Below are 11,797 nucleotides of genomic sequence, written 5' to 3' on the forward strand. Positions count from 1 at the left end.
GGGTCTCTGGTTAGTGAGAGATCTGGATTTGAACCGAGAGGGGCTGAAAACACTTTGGTTATACAGTCAAAATACAGAACATTAGAGAGATGAATGTGTCTTCACTGTTCCCTTAAGAGTGATACGCTCTGGGTTCTGCTCTGGTCCGGTTCTCATTTTCAGACCTTTAGCTCAGACATGAGAAGCTGTCAGGCAGACAGCAGGACAGCGAACTCACCGCATTGCTCAAGGGTGTTTTGGCTAATTGCACAGCTGCTAATGTGATTAGAAGCTTTGGCCTTTAACATCTGTGTCAAACTGTTGTTTTGTTTTGTTTTTAGAGTTTTATAATACACTGTGTCAGCAGGGAGAGTTTGAAGTGCGCAGTAAACTCCATAAAAACAGATTTGACCATATATAGAAGTCAAAAAGCAACGTTAGCAACAGCCACCTGCTCCTGTAATGGTTGATTTAGCCAATTTTCAAGAATTTTCACATCATAATTATAAGATATTGACGACATTTGGAATAATATATCAAGTACTTAAATGTTTAATGTTAAAAGTTTGAAAAGTTCGTCTGTTATGATTTAAATTCATGTCTTTTCTCTGTAGCTAGTTTTGAAGCTAGCTGCTAGTTAGCAGACTGAAGCTAGTGACTTAAAGGCTAGCTCTCAGCTTTATTCGTTTAAATGTGTCTTTACTTTTTCACAGCACAGAAACCAGTTTAACCACATCAGCCACTTGTTGAAGAGGTAAAATAATCCATCTGAAATTAAAAAAGTTTAAAAACAAAACCAGTAGAGAAACCAGCTGAATAACCAGTCAGGTCGGTCTTTCTCTTCTCATCCAGTCATTTGTTTCAATCTATCTGACTGCATCTGTAAGCTAGCAGTGCATTAGCGTGAGCTTAGCAGTCAGTGTGCAGTCGCTTCGCTCGAGCTAGCTGGCGTAGCGTTAGCCGAGGGCGGGGCCCGGAGGTTTGCGCAGCCACTGGTAAAACTGGCGTCGGTGGAGGCGGTGCCAGCGCACGTTGCCCTCGACGATCTCCAGCGCCCGTGGCAGAGCAGGCCCCGCCCCCACACCGCCGAACTGGATGAACTCCTTTAACTGAGATAAGAAAGGACAAGAAAGAGGGAAAGACAAGGAAGGAAGGAAGGAAGGAAGGAAGGAAGGAAGGAAGGAAAAGGAGATGACAGATAAAGTAATTAGAATATGAGAGTTTTGAAAGAAAGAGAAATAATCTCTGCCCCCCGATGCTAAAGAGTTCATCACAACATGCTGGTGATTGACGTCAAAGCCTGCAGTTGTTCAGATACATGCACTACATGGCCAAAAGTATGTGGACAGTTGTATTATACACACTGACATTATAACAGCCTTTTGGTTTCAGACCTTCCACCAGATGTTAAATCTGATCCTGGTGATCAGACCTGGCTCACAGTCTGGGGATAAGCTGACTGGGGATAAGTGACTTAACTGTATTATTTTTATATTTTATATCTCGTGTGTAGAGCTTGTTCACACGGTATCCAAGGTAACGATGCAGCTATATAAAGGAACAAGTCGAATGAGGCCTGTTTCCCTCGGATCCTGAAGTGCTTTATAACAAAAGTCGATGAAATGCAAATGTTCATCCATTGATTTTTACATCTGTTAGCACCTGCTAGAAATTGATGCAACGATTAGGTGTCCACATACTTTTGGCCACATAGTGTATCTTATTTCAGCCCCAAACCCTCAGGCAGTCATCAGCTTAAAAACCACAGGATTCTTGATGTTTAAGTAAAAGAAGAATTTCCCTTTTAATGACAGTTGAACAGAAACATCACGGCAATAAACTGCGAGTCATTAAAGCTAAACTGTCTTTTAAAGGGTTGATAACTAAAGAGAAACTTGTTTTAAAGGTTCGTAATTAGAGGTAAACTTGTCAGCATGAAAGACGACATATCAAAGTGAAACTTTGCTTTAAAGGAAGGTAATTAAATGGAAAGTTTCCAGCGTGAGAGGTGAGGTATTAAACTTAAAGAGACTTTCTTTTGTCGATAGAGAAACTTTGTTGAAGGAAGAAGAGAATTAATTTATTTTTTTTCAAAGTTAAGGACTGAAGAGGAAACTTAGTGTTGTTCAGAGTTTGACAGATTCAGCGAAGCGCGGGAGGAAATCCATCCCTTCAACTCACTTTAATACAGTTCATATCGTTAACTCTGCTTCTCCCTCCTTCTCCTCCATTCTACAATTTCACTTTCTATTTCCTTCAACTCTCCTCCCTCCTCTTCTCCCCTCTTTTCTCCTCTGTGAGACACATTTTCAGATTTGCTTAGTGGGCGGAAGCCGTCTTTACTTTTCTCTGAAAACATTTTCAGGAAAGCAAACACACACAAAAAACGAAAAGCACATCATTCTTTTCATTTGCTGCAGTATTTGTATTCAGGGTTCTCATTTTAATTCACGGTGGTTTTGTTCGGAGGCTTCTCTGACACAGAAGCCCACACTGAGGCTGCTTTTTCTTTTCTTTTTGTTACCACATCAAGACAGAAAGTATTCATCAGGAAAAAAAAGCGTATTATTCAGAAACACGCACGACTTTCTTTTGTGGAAAATGTCAGGTTGTGAACGTTGGTAAGTTGGATTCAAAACAACCATTTTTCTGTCAGTCCTCTGTAGCGTTCGACCTCTCGCTTGTTCCTCCTGCTTTCATTTTATTTCTGTCTCCTGTGGGTGAAGCATCTCTGGGTTTCGTGAAATTCATTATACCAAATAAAACGTGTCCTAGCAGAGGAATTAAATGACGGGCGTGATGATAAAGTGAAGATCCTCTCAGCCACAAAACAAGCATAGATGCCTTTACGCTGATTGCATTTCTTTCAGTTCACATCACAGAGGTTTGTGGAAACCGTGTGAGCAGATTATTAAACAATAACTTCTCTGATAATAATTAAATGTTCTTTTCTCGTTTTCAGGACAACACAGGCAGGAACACGTCAAAATTACACAACAGAGCTTTTCAAAAATGTACATTTTGTAGTGGTTAATTTTAGAAATGAGAAATTCAGTTTGTAGCTTCAGTTTCCTTTTTTCGTCTTGTTGTTAAATCCATTTCACACCCTGCCCTGCAGTAACCCCTGGCTTTCCCGCCTTCCAGCCTCCTCTTCCCCATCCACCTACTCACCTGTTCCCAATTCTCTAATCGGCTCTTAGTTTTATTTATACCGGCTCGCTCCCCCGGTGGATTGTCTGTTGTGTTTTTCGAACCTGCCCATTTTTGGACTTTGCCTTTTGCCAGATTTACCTGCCTGTTACTGACCGCGGTCCATCCCCCGACTTTGCCTGCTGAGCCCAACCAAAGGTGAACTGATCTGAGCTCAGCAGCATTTGAAGACAGACGAGGTTGTCTCATTTCAAAAGCTCCTTCAAATGCAGCAGAGAAACGCACGAAGGCGTCCAACAGGTCCAACGTATCCCAAGATTCATTGCGCACCGGTAATAAACAGAGAGCCTGAGGATTACACTGTTAAACGTAAGTATTGTGTTTCAGCTCAGTTCAACATCCACGGTACAACTGCTAAAACCAAACCTGAAGAATTTGAGAAAAAAAGTTAAGTGTTGTCAAAGTTGCTAGGCAACAGGAGCTGCAATTTGTGACGCAACGGTAAGGAGCAGGAACAGCTGGTGACGCAAAGCGAAGACCAGACCGTCCTCTAAAACCTGAGCCACGACTATTTCCTCCCTTGGTTTGATTAAAACGTCAGAGTCCAGCTGTTGTAGGAAAGTGAAACTCTGCCCTTAAAGAGAAAACATAGTTTTGGGTCTTTTCGTGGGATTTGAGATTTGACTTGAAATGAAAACTTCCACAAATGTAACTGTCGACGCCGACGAGTTAAATTAAATAAAGTAGAGTAAATCAGGAAACAGGTCATTACTCACTGAGTCGAACAGAATCTATTAAAGATAATCGAACACAGGATATTCTGTCATCATCATTTATTGTGTTAATATGCGGGAAAATGTGCTTTGTCAGTGTGTCATCATTAACAAGGTCAGCAGGATAGGATTTCTGCTGCGTAATAATGAGGCCTCACGCCTGCATTAATAATATAGTTTTATTTCTTTTTTATTAGCTCAGTGCACAGAGGGTTGTTCCACAGGTCAGCGGGTCCAGATGCTTCAAGCTGAGCGGCTAAATCTGCTTTTATGAGACTGTTTTTACTCCTTCTATCTTATTGCTGTGGAGCTTGTTAGAGTTCAGGTGAGACAGGAGGTCAGAAGGTGGGAATCTGCCCCACAGTGTCAAGAACCTCATTGTGTGTGTGTGTGTGTGTGTGTGTGTGTGTGTGTGTGTGTGTGTGTGTGTTTACCTCATTGAGTTCTCTCTCGGTGTTCAGGAACTCTGTGACTCCACTGATGAGCTTTGAATTCATGAACAGCGCTTCGCCATAACTGAGACAGAGACAGTGACGGAGATCGTAAGTGTTTCCGTTTGTCGTTCGTCAACAATTAAAGTTCAACAGTAAATCACGAACAGCTCCTCCAGCGATCGGCGCTCTGTCACTCACCGGGCGTTGAGGACGTCCCACTTTTCTCTGAAGTATTTCCAGGCCAGGTTTCGACCCTGAGGGTTCCTGCCCACGTGGATGATGACGTCGATCACGTCCTGCTCTGGGACCAGGTCTGAGGTCAGAGACAGGTTCAGTAACCTGCGAGAGACAGACACTTCTTCTTTAATGTCATCTAAATGGAGCCTCTGCATGTTAGCATGCTAAAGATTCTCCTAAACAAACTTTAGCATGCTAAAAATTAGCTTATTGGTTGTACATTTAAAAATGTTCACATAGGCCTGAATGCGCTCGTTTTATGCCATGCTAAAACATTAGCCTGTAGCATATACCTCAAAATGTTTTAGCATATTAGCAAACATCAATATGCTGTTTTTTTTATTGTTAACATGATAAAATATTAACTTGTGAATCACTTTAGCATAGCATGTTTTCTGTGAGTCAAAGTTACTTTTACTTTACTATCATCCTGTAAAAGTGTGACCACATTCATGGTAATATTTGTGTAAAATGTTAGCATGCTAATGTTTCATAGCAAGCTAAAAATTTAGCCCGTACAGTTTAAGTTTCTTCAGCAAACTTGCAGACATCAGTAAAGTTTAATAACGTGATGTGGGGGATCTTGTTTTAGCACAACTTTTGGTATGGTAAGTTAGCTACTAAAATATGAGCCTAACTTATATTAGCATAGTGGGTGTGATCCAATTGATTATAATACTGTAAAATGCTAGCTAATAATGCTAATAGCATGCAAATATAGCAAACATTTCAGATGTTTTAGCATGCTTAGAAAATATCAATAAACTGTATTAACATGCTAAAAGATTAACCTGAGGATTTGAGTTTAGCATGATCTTGTATTTTAAAAGTTAGGACGCTAAAATCGTAGCCGTGGGTTAAATCTATTCTAAGTTTTAATTATATTTTAATGGTGGAAATGTGACTCAAGTGTAAAATGTTAAAATGCTAATGATTACTAGCCTGCTCACCTATTAGCGCTGCATCCTACTCTTACAATGTAAATAACATTTTACCATGCTAACGAATCTTAAACAGTAAAAACTGTCCCAACCTAACATGTGAAATTATATATTTGGGGAAAAGGGGAAGAAAAAGATGATTAACAATTATTATTTTTCTGTTTCATCTCTGTAGCCAGTCGTCAGGGAAACAACAAATCAAGATGCCAAACACACAAACAGCAGCTGTGTATCTGCGTCTGTAATTTGGGCAGAAAAGGTCAAGTTGTCTGATGTTGTCAAACAAGTTGTCGCCCGGCCGTTGACATTTTGTAGTTTTTGTGTGATTGTTATGAGTCACACACACACACACACACACACACACACACACACACACACACACACACACACACACACACAGCTACAGTAATCTGATTACTCCCAGATGGTCCGGGACGGGGGGAATTGAGGGATTAACAGAAAGTTCGGCTTCACAATCCTGAGACTTCAGACGTGTGAACACAATAATCCAAGTTTCCAAAGTGTTTTTCCAACAAAACTGATGTTCACTCGTCCAACAGTTTACCTCCATCTTTCTTTCTTTACTTCCTGTTTCCATTTTTTTATTTGTATTTTTCTGTCACACCACCCTGTGTGTGTGTGTGTGTGTGTGTGTGTGTGTGTCAGCTGGTTGTTTGTAGCGGCCGTCTTTTCATTAAACCCCAAAATCAATTTTCTCTCTCTTTTCCCACAATCCCTCTGTGCTGAAACCATTTCCTGTGTGACCAATCAGTGTGAATGTGTGCTGTGGTTAGAGTTTTTTTGTGTGTGTGTGTGTATTTGTGTGTGGTATTGATTTTCCAGCCACAGTAAACTGTTCAGCAATCAGAGAGGTAGTACTGCATGTTCAGATAGCAGTTATCACACACACACACACACACACACACACACACACACACACACACACACACACACACAGGGCTAGATTTATCTACATGTAAGGCCTCGGGCAAATTGCCAGTGCACTTTTCATTCCAGTCTGTAGAAACCTGCAGAAACTTACTGCAGATAAAAAAACATTTATTGTGCGTTTGTGTGTCTGCTCCAAATAAAGTTTACTGAATTGAATAACGAAGTAACAGCTGGACGATCACGTTGCTCTGTGTACGGATGTCTAAACTCTAAGCTAACACATTAGCCACACAAACGTTATGTTTACAGCTTGTGTCGCCCCCTAGTGGCAAATAATAATCAATTACTGCTGCTTTAACTTTTTCCTTTTATTCTCATAAATGATAAAAAATTATATAATAAGAGAATCTTCTCTTTTTGTTTCATGCGATGTGAAGTGGTGGAGGAGAACTGATCGTTACCACGGTCACCTGTTAGCGGGCAACAGCCTCCAGTCGGGCCTCGTTGTGTAATTTGGTTAAAGACCATTTTATTTAGGAACATCTCCGAGGCCCGTCTCTAAGGTCGTAAAATCAGCACATAGCGCAGCTGATTCGTGCTTCAGTGTTTCATAAAACACCAACAACCGATCGAACGGCGGGCAGCTGTGACTCAGGAGGGAGGGTTCGATCCCCGGCTCCTTCCAACCAACCAGCAGCAGCTGTGAGACTCACAACATCCTGACAGAGATAAAATCCTTCTGCCCTCAGCTGAACAGCCGCCATCTTTCTTCCAGCTGAGAACATGGACTTCAGTTCCTTTGATGAAACCCTGATTACACATGGAAACACTGAAGGTGGAGCCCAACACCTGCTCACCTGCAGGCGTCAGGGGAAACAATAATAATACAGAGTCCACTATGTTTTTTAAGGAAGCTTTTCCAGCGTTGACCAAACTGACCCGCCCCCTAGTGGATCTACTTTTTAATCCACCTGGTTCATACAACGTGCACAGGTGTTGGTCTACACCTGTATGTCATTAAAACAGCAACAGATCAATACAAATGCAAATGAATTTCTTCTTGAAACTGCAGAGACAGTCGGAGGAAGTCACATTATTAGATTCTCAGAGGGACGACTGGGACTGAGATATTTCTAACTAATGTTAATCAATGATATTGATTAGTGGAGCTGCAAAGGGAAACAGTAGATAAAAGGTTTCTGACTGACACAGCAGCGTCATCTGTACCTGTTGAGGAGGAAGGTGTTGTCGGAGCAGGTCAGAGCCTCCAGCAGGATCTTCTTCTCTGAGACGGCGTTGGACGAGTGGAACTTCATCCAGATGAACTCCCACACGTCCTCGTCCATCAGACTGACGCCGGTGCAGTAAACGATGTCTCTGATGTTGGGAGGAATCCTGCGGAAGACACGACGCAAAGCCGTCAGGGTGTTAAAGTCCAGCACCTGCGCTACCTGTTCCTGTTCTACCTGATGTCATATCTCTGTTGCACGTAATGCGACGAGATGATGATGATCGTTACCATGACGACTGGTGCGAGGAACGAAAGTGTGGAACCCGAGAACAAAACGTGAATTCTCCAACGACCATTAATGAGGTCACGCTGTGATGTCACAGCGACCGTGACCTTTGACCTTTGACCATCAAATTCTGAACGGGTTCATCCTTGAGTCCAGGTGAATGTTTGTGCCTCGAGGTGTTCCCGAGAGGTTGACAACCAGGAAACATCAAAGCTCTGTCCACAGCTGTCGTCATGGAGACATAAAAACTGTCCCTCACTTCCTCTCTGTTGGCGCTGGAGCTGCAGTGTACAGTATCAAACAGGAAGTAGAGTTACTACAGGTAACTACTGTATCTGCGGTTGGCTGCTTTGTACACTGACAGTACGGTACACACACACACACACACACACACACACACACACACACACACACACACACACACACACACACTCCATACCCCAGCTGGTCGGTGGCCTAAATCATCAGTAAAGCAAAGAGGTGAATATTTCCTACACACTATAATGTGTGTGTGTGTGTGTGTGTGTGTGTGTGTGTGTGTGTGTGTGTGTGTGTGTGTGTGTGTGTGTGCGTTTGACCTAAATTGTCAATAAACCAAAACTAAAAACTTTCATCACAATACAGTGAGCTCAGCTGGCAGGAATATTATATACTGAATTACCACACACCATACGAGAATGTGTGTGTGTGTGTGTGTGTGTGTGTTTATATTTTTTGTGTGTGTGAATTTATAATGTGTGAGTGCAGAGTGAGTGATGCAGGGACAATTACATCATTCACCGACCTGGGAAATCATTTTAGAGATGCTCCACTTAAGAGCAAGCTTCAAAACACACACACACACACACACACACACACACACACACACACACACACACACACTGGCTAACTTCCACATTACTGCTGACTGTGGCATTAAAGTGCTTCTCAGACAACAGCTGCCAAACACTGTGCTCTGGAGTGTGTGTGTTTGCGACTGTGAGTGTGTTTATCCAGATAATGTGACGTCGATGAGCCTCCACCAGATTATTTATCATGTAAAACACAACGTGCTGCTCCTGCCTCCTGTCTCCTGTCTCCTGCCTCCTGTCTCCTGCCTCCTGCCTCCTGTCTCCTGCCTCCTGCCTCCTGCCTCCTGTCTCCTGCCTCCTGCCTCCTGTCTCCTGCCTCCTGCCTCCTGCCTCCTGCCTCCTGCCTCCTGCCTCCTGTCTCCTGCCTCCTGCCTCCTGCCTCCTGTCTCCTGCCTGCCTCCTGTCTCCTGTCTCCTGTCTCCTGCCTCCTGCCTCCTGTCTCCTGCCTCCTGCCTCCTGCCTCCTGCCTCCTGTCTCCTGCCTCCTGCCTCCTGCCTCCTGTCTCCTGCCTCCTGTCTCCTGTCTCCTGTCTCCTGCCTCTGCAGCCGCTGCAGTTGTTTCTAATAGAAACTACTGTGATAATGTGAGTTTTTCTCTGTAGAATATAAAATGGAGGAAGAGAGTCTCTGGAAACCTCCAGATGGCTCTGATCCCATTAACTAACACACACTCACTCTGAGTGTGTGTGTGTGTGTGTGTGTGTGTGAGTGTGTGTTTTAACAGTCTGTAGAGGATGTTTTATGTCCTGAAGCTCTTCTCTTCCTCCTGAAATATCTCTCCCTCCCTCTCATTCTTCCTCTGCCTCAGCCTCCCGCTCTGACAGTAAACATGTCTCTCCACCATCTGCTCTGTCTGTCTGTCCATATGTCTTCCTGCCTGTCTGTCTGACTCCGCCAGTCTAAATGTCAATTTGAATTTTGAGAATCAGTCGGGCCGATGGAACATTTACAGCTGGTGACGGAGTCAACACGAGCTCGGTCAGGTGTCTAAACCCTGACTGAAGAAGCTGCCGTGCGACCGCCGCATAAACTGCTAAATCCAAAATCATCCCAGACGTGAGACCTGCTGCTGAAGAGCCTTCACTTTCACTCCACACTGACTTTTCTTCTTTTCTTTTGCAGCCACTATCCTGAGAACCAGCTGTCCTGTGAGCAGCACACCCCCGAGCTCCTGAAAGCAGCTGGACAAACTTACATTACAAGACGGGCGACCATCAGCCGCCGCGGCTTAGCGCTAACGGCGAGGAGAGGGGGAGTGAGAGGGAGTAGATACCCTGCAGGCTTATGGATTTGTATGTGGATGTATGTCCTTTAATTGCTCCGTAGTCAGGCCACGTATAAAGGACGCTCAGTGCAAACTGGCTTTAGGTTCCTAGTAACCAAGAGTCGCCCCGGGAGCCTGAGCCGAGCTGGATCCAAGCAACTCTCTATAAGCTCTGACCATATGGTGTGTCGGCGCCATCGCAGGAGAAAAATGTGTTTCTGAAGAAACTAGAGACGAGTGTTTGACTTGAGCAGAAGAAGTGTGAAAACAGAAGTCAGGAAAAATGATCATTGTCGCTGTCACTTAAAGTAATATTCACTTCGTGCTGGTTTTCAATGGGTTTCAGTTCGGGTCCAAAGTATAGAAACTTTTTAAAGCCCAGGAAGTTCATTACCAACGCAGCAAGGCAGGTGTGTGGGGGTGTGGCTTCAAAGCTCCTCCAGTGTAAAGGTCTGTGTCCATGTGTAGTGTGATTATAGATCAGCTCTAGCTTCTATATTAATACTGTGAAAGTATCAAAGCCTCAGTCCACAGAGAAATGCACACAGCCTGTATTCAGAAACTGAGCCTTAAAACCAGCCGTCAGGACTTCTGGAACTTTGTGATGTCACAACAAAGCAGTCACCAAGCCCCGCCCACCAGGACCCACCATCCAAACCTTCAGACCAGATGAAGCTTTAAGACCTTTGTCAGTTTATTATGATTATACGTTGCACACACAGACGTGATACCAGCACAGAACTACTGAACACAAAGAACAGAGAGTAGATGGTTAATGGAGATCCAGCAGCTCATTGTTACCCCCCCCCGCCCCCAGACTGATTCAGACATGGCTGCAGCCGCACTAAGACAAATTTGAAAACTGATCTTTTCTGATTCATTTAGAAGGTTCATTTATATACTGATTATATACCCGGTGGGACGTGATTAATATTCCAGGGGGAGGTAGGTGTTAAAATATTAGCTGTTCTCCGCAGTAATTACACTCATTGTTCTGGAAGGGATTTCAGACCCGTCGCGTTACAGCAGGTGGTTCCTATCACCCTCAGGAGACGTGCAGGTGTGACACCGATCTGCTGTCTGACTTTAAGTCCTTTATCGCACATGCAGAAGAGCTGATGTACAGAGGATTTTATAGGTGCTGAATGACACTCAGATAACTGTGGCGCCGGGTCAGACGAGGTCTCTCCTCACGAGCGCTACAATGAGAAGCAGCTTTGTAATTTATACCTAGGAGGAAAAGGCACATACATGTGCTCTGAGGATCGGATTAAAATCACTGAATAGAGCATGAAATATTTAAAAAATCACCCCTGGGGAGATTAATCCTGCTTGAATATGGATTCATTTGGCTCTTTGCCATCACTTTAAATGGTTTGCTTCCCAAACAAAAAAAGAAAAGAAAAGAAAAAGGCCAGTTGTAGTGAAGATGGAGAAACGCTGCCATATGGTTGTTGTGTGAGCGTCTCCCCTGTCGCTCGCTCTGAGGAAAACAACGAAGGTTTGAGAAGGACTGAAATGGAGGAAGTATTTTTGTTGTGAGCGGTGAACTCTCGGAACGTCCTCCTCCATTCATGAAATCAGCTGGACCGGGTCTGAAACAGTGTTTAATTCAGCGTTGTTTAATTTAAGCTCGCCTCTTATCACCATCTCCCCGCTGTCCTGAACAGAACTCCAGCATCTGTTTCTGTTTAACTTGCTGTTTGAAATCTAATTTTGCGGATCTCTTTAAGAACCCGGAGGGAGCGGAGCAGCCGGCAG

At 43.6% G+C, this 11,797-nt stretch overlaps 1 protein-coding gene across 1 annotated transcript in view; it reads right to left on the reverse strand.

The window, feature by feature from the left end:
* Positions 1 to 834: 834 nt before the first annotated feature.
* Positions 835 to 11,797, reverse strand: part of LOC111665930 (thyrotropin-releasing hormone-degrading ectoenzyme) — a 141,132-nt gene continuing 130,169 nt past the window's right edge. Inside the window, exons 17-20 of the mRNA XM_023421057.2 lie at positions 7,633 to 7,800; positions 4,535 to 4,675; positions 4,337 to 4,418; positions 835 to 1,088 (exon numbers count right to left, since the gene is read on the reverse strand). Coding sequence (XP_023276825.1) covers positions 936 to 1,088; positions 4,337 to 4,418; positions 4,535 to 4,675; positions 7,633 to 7,800 — 544 coding nt within the window. The 3' untranslated portion in view covers positions 835 to 935. The remainder of the gene's footprint in view (positions 1,089 to 4,336; positions 4,419 to 4,534; positions 4,676 to 7,632; positions 7,801 to 11,797) is intronic.

The sequence above is a fragment of the Seriola lalandi genome, unplaced genomic scaffold (assembly GCF_002814215.2).
Source record: "Seriola lalandi dorsalis isolate HSWRI2012SDOR001 ecotype SW California unplaced genomic scaffold, Sedor1 jcf7180002054661, whole genome shotgun sequence".
NCBI lineage: Eukaryota > Metazoa > Chordata > Actinopteri > Carangiformes > Carangidae > Seriola > Seriola lalandi.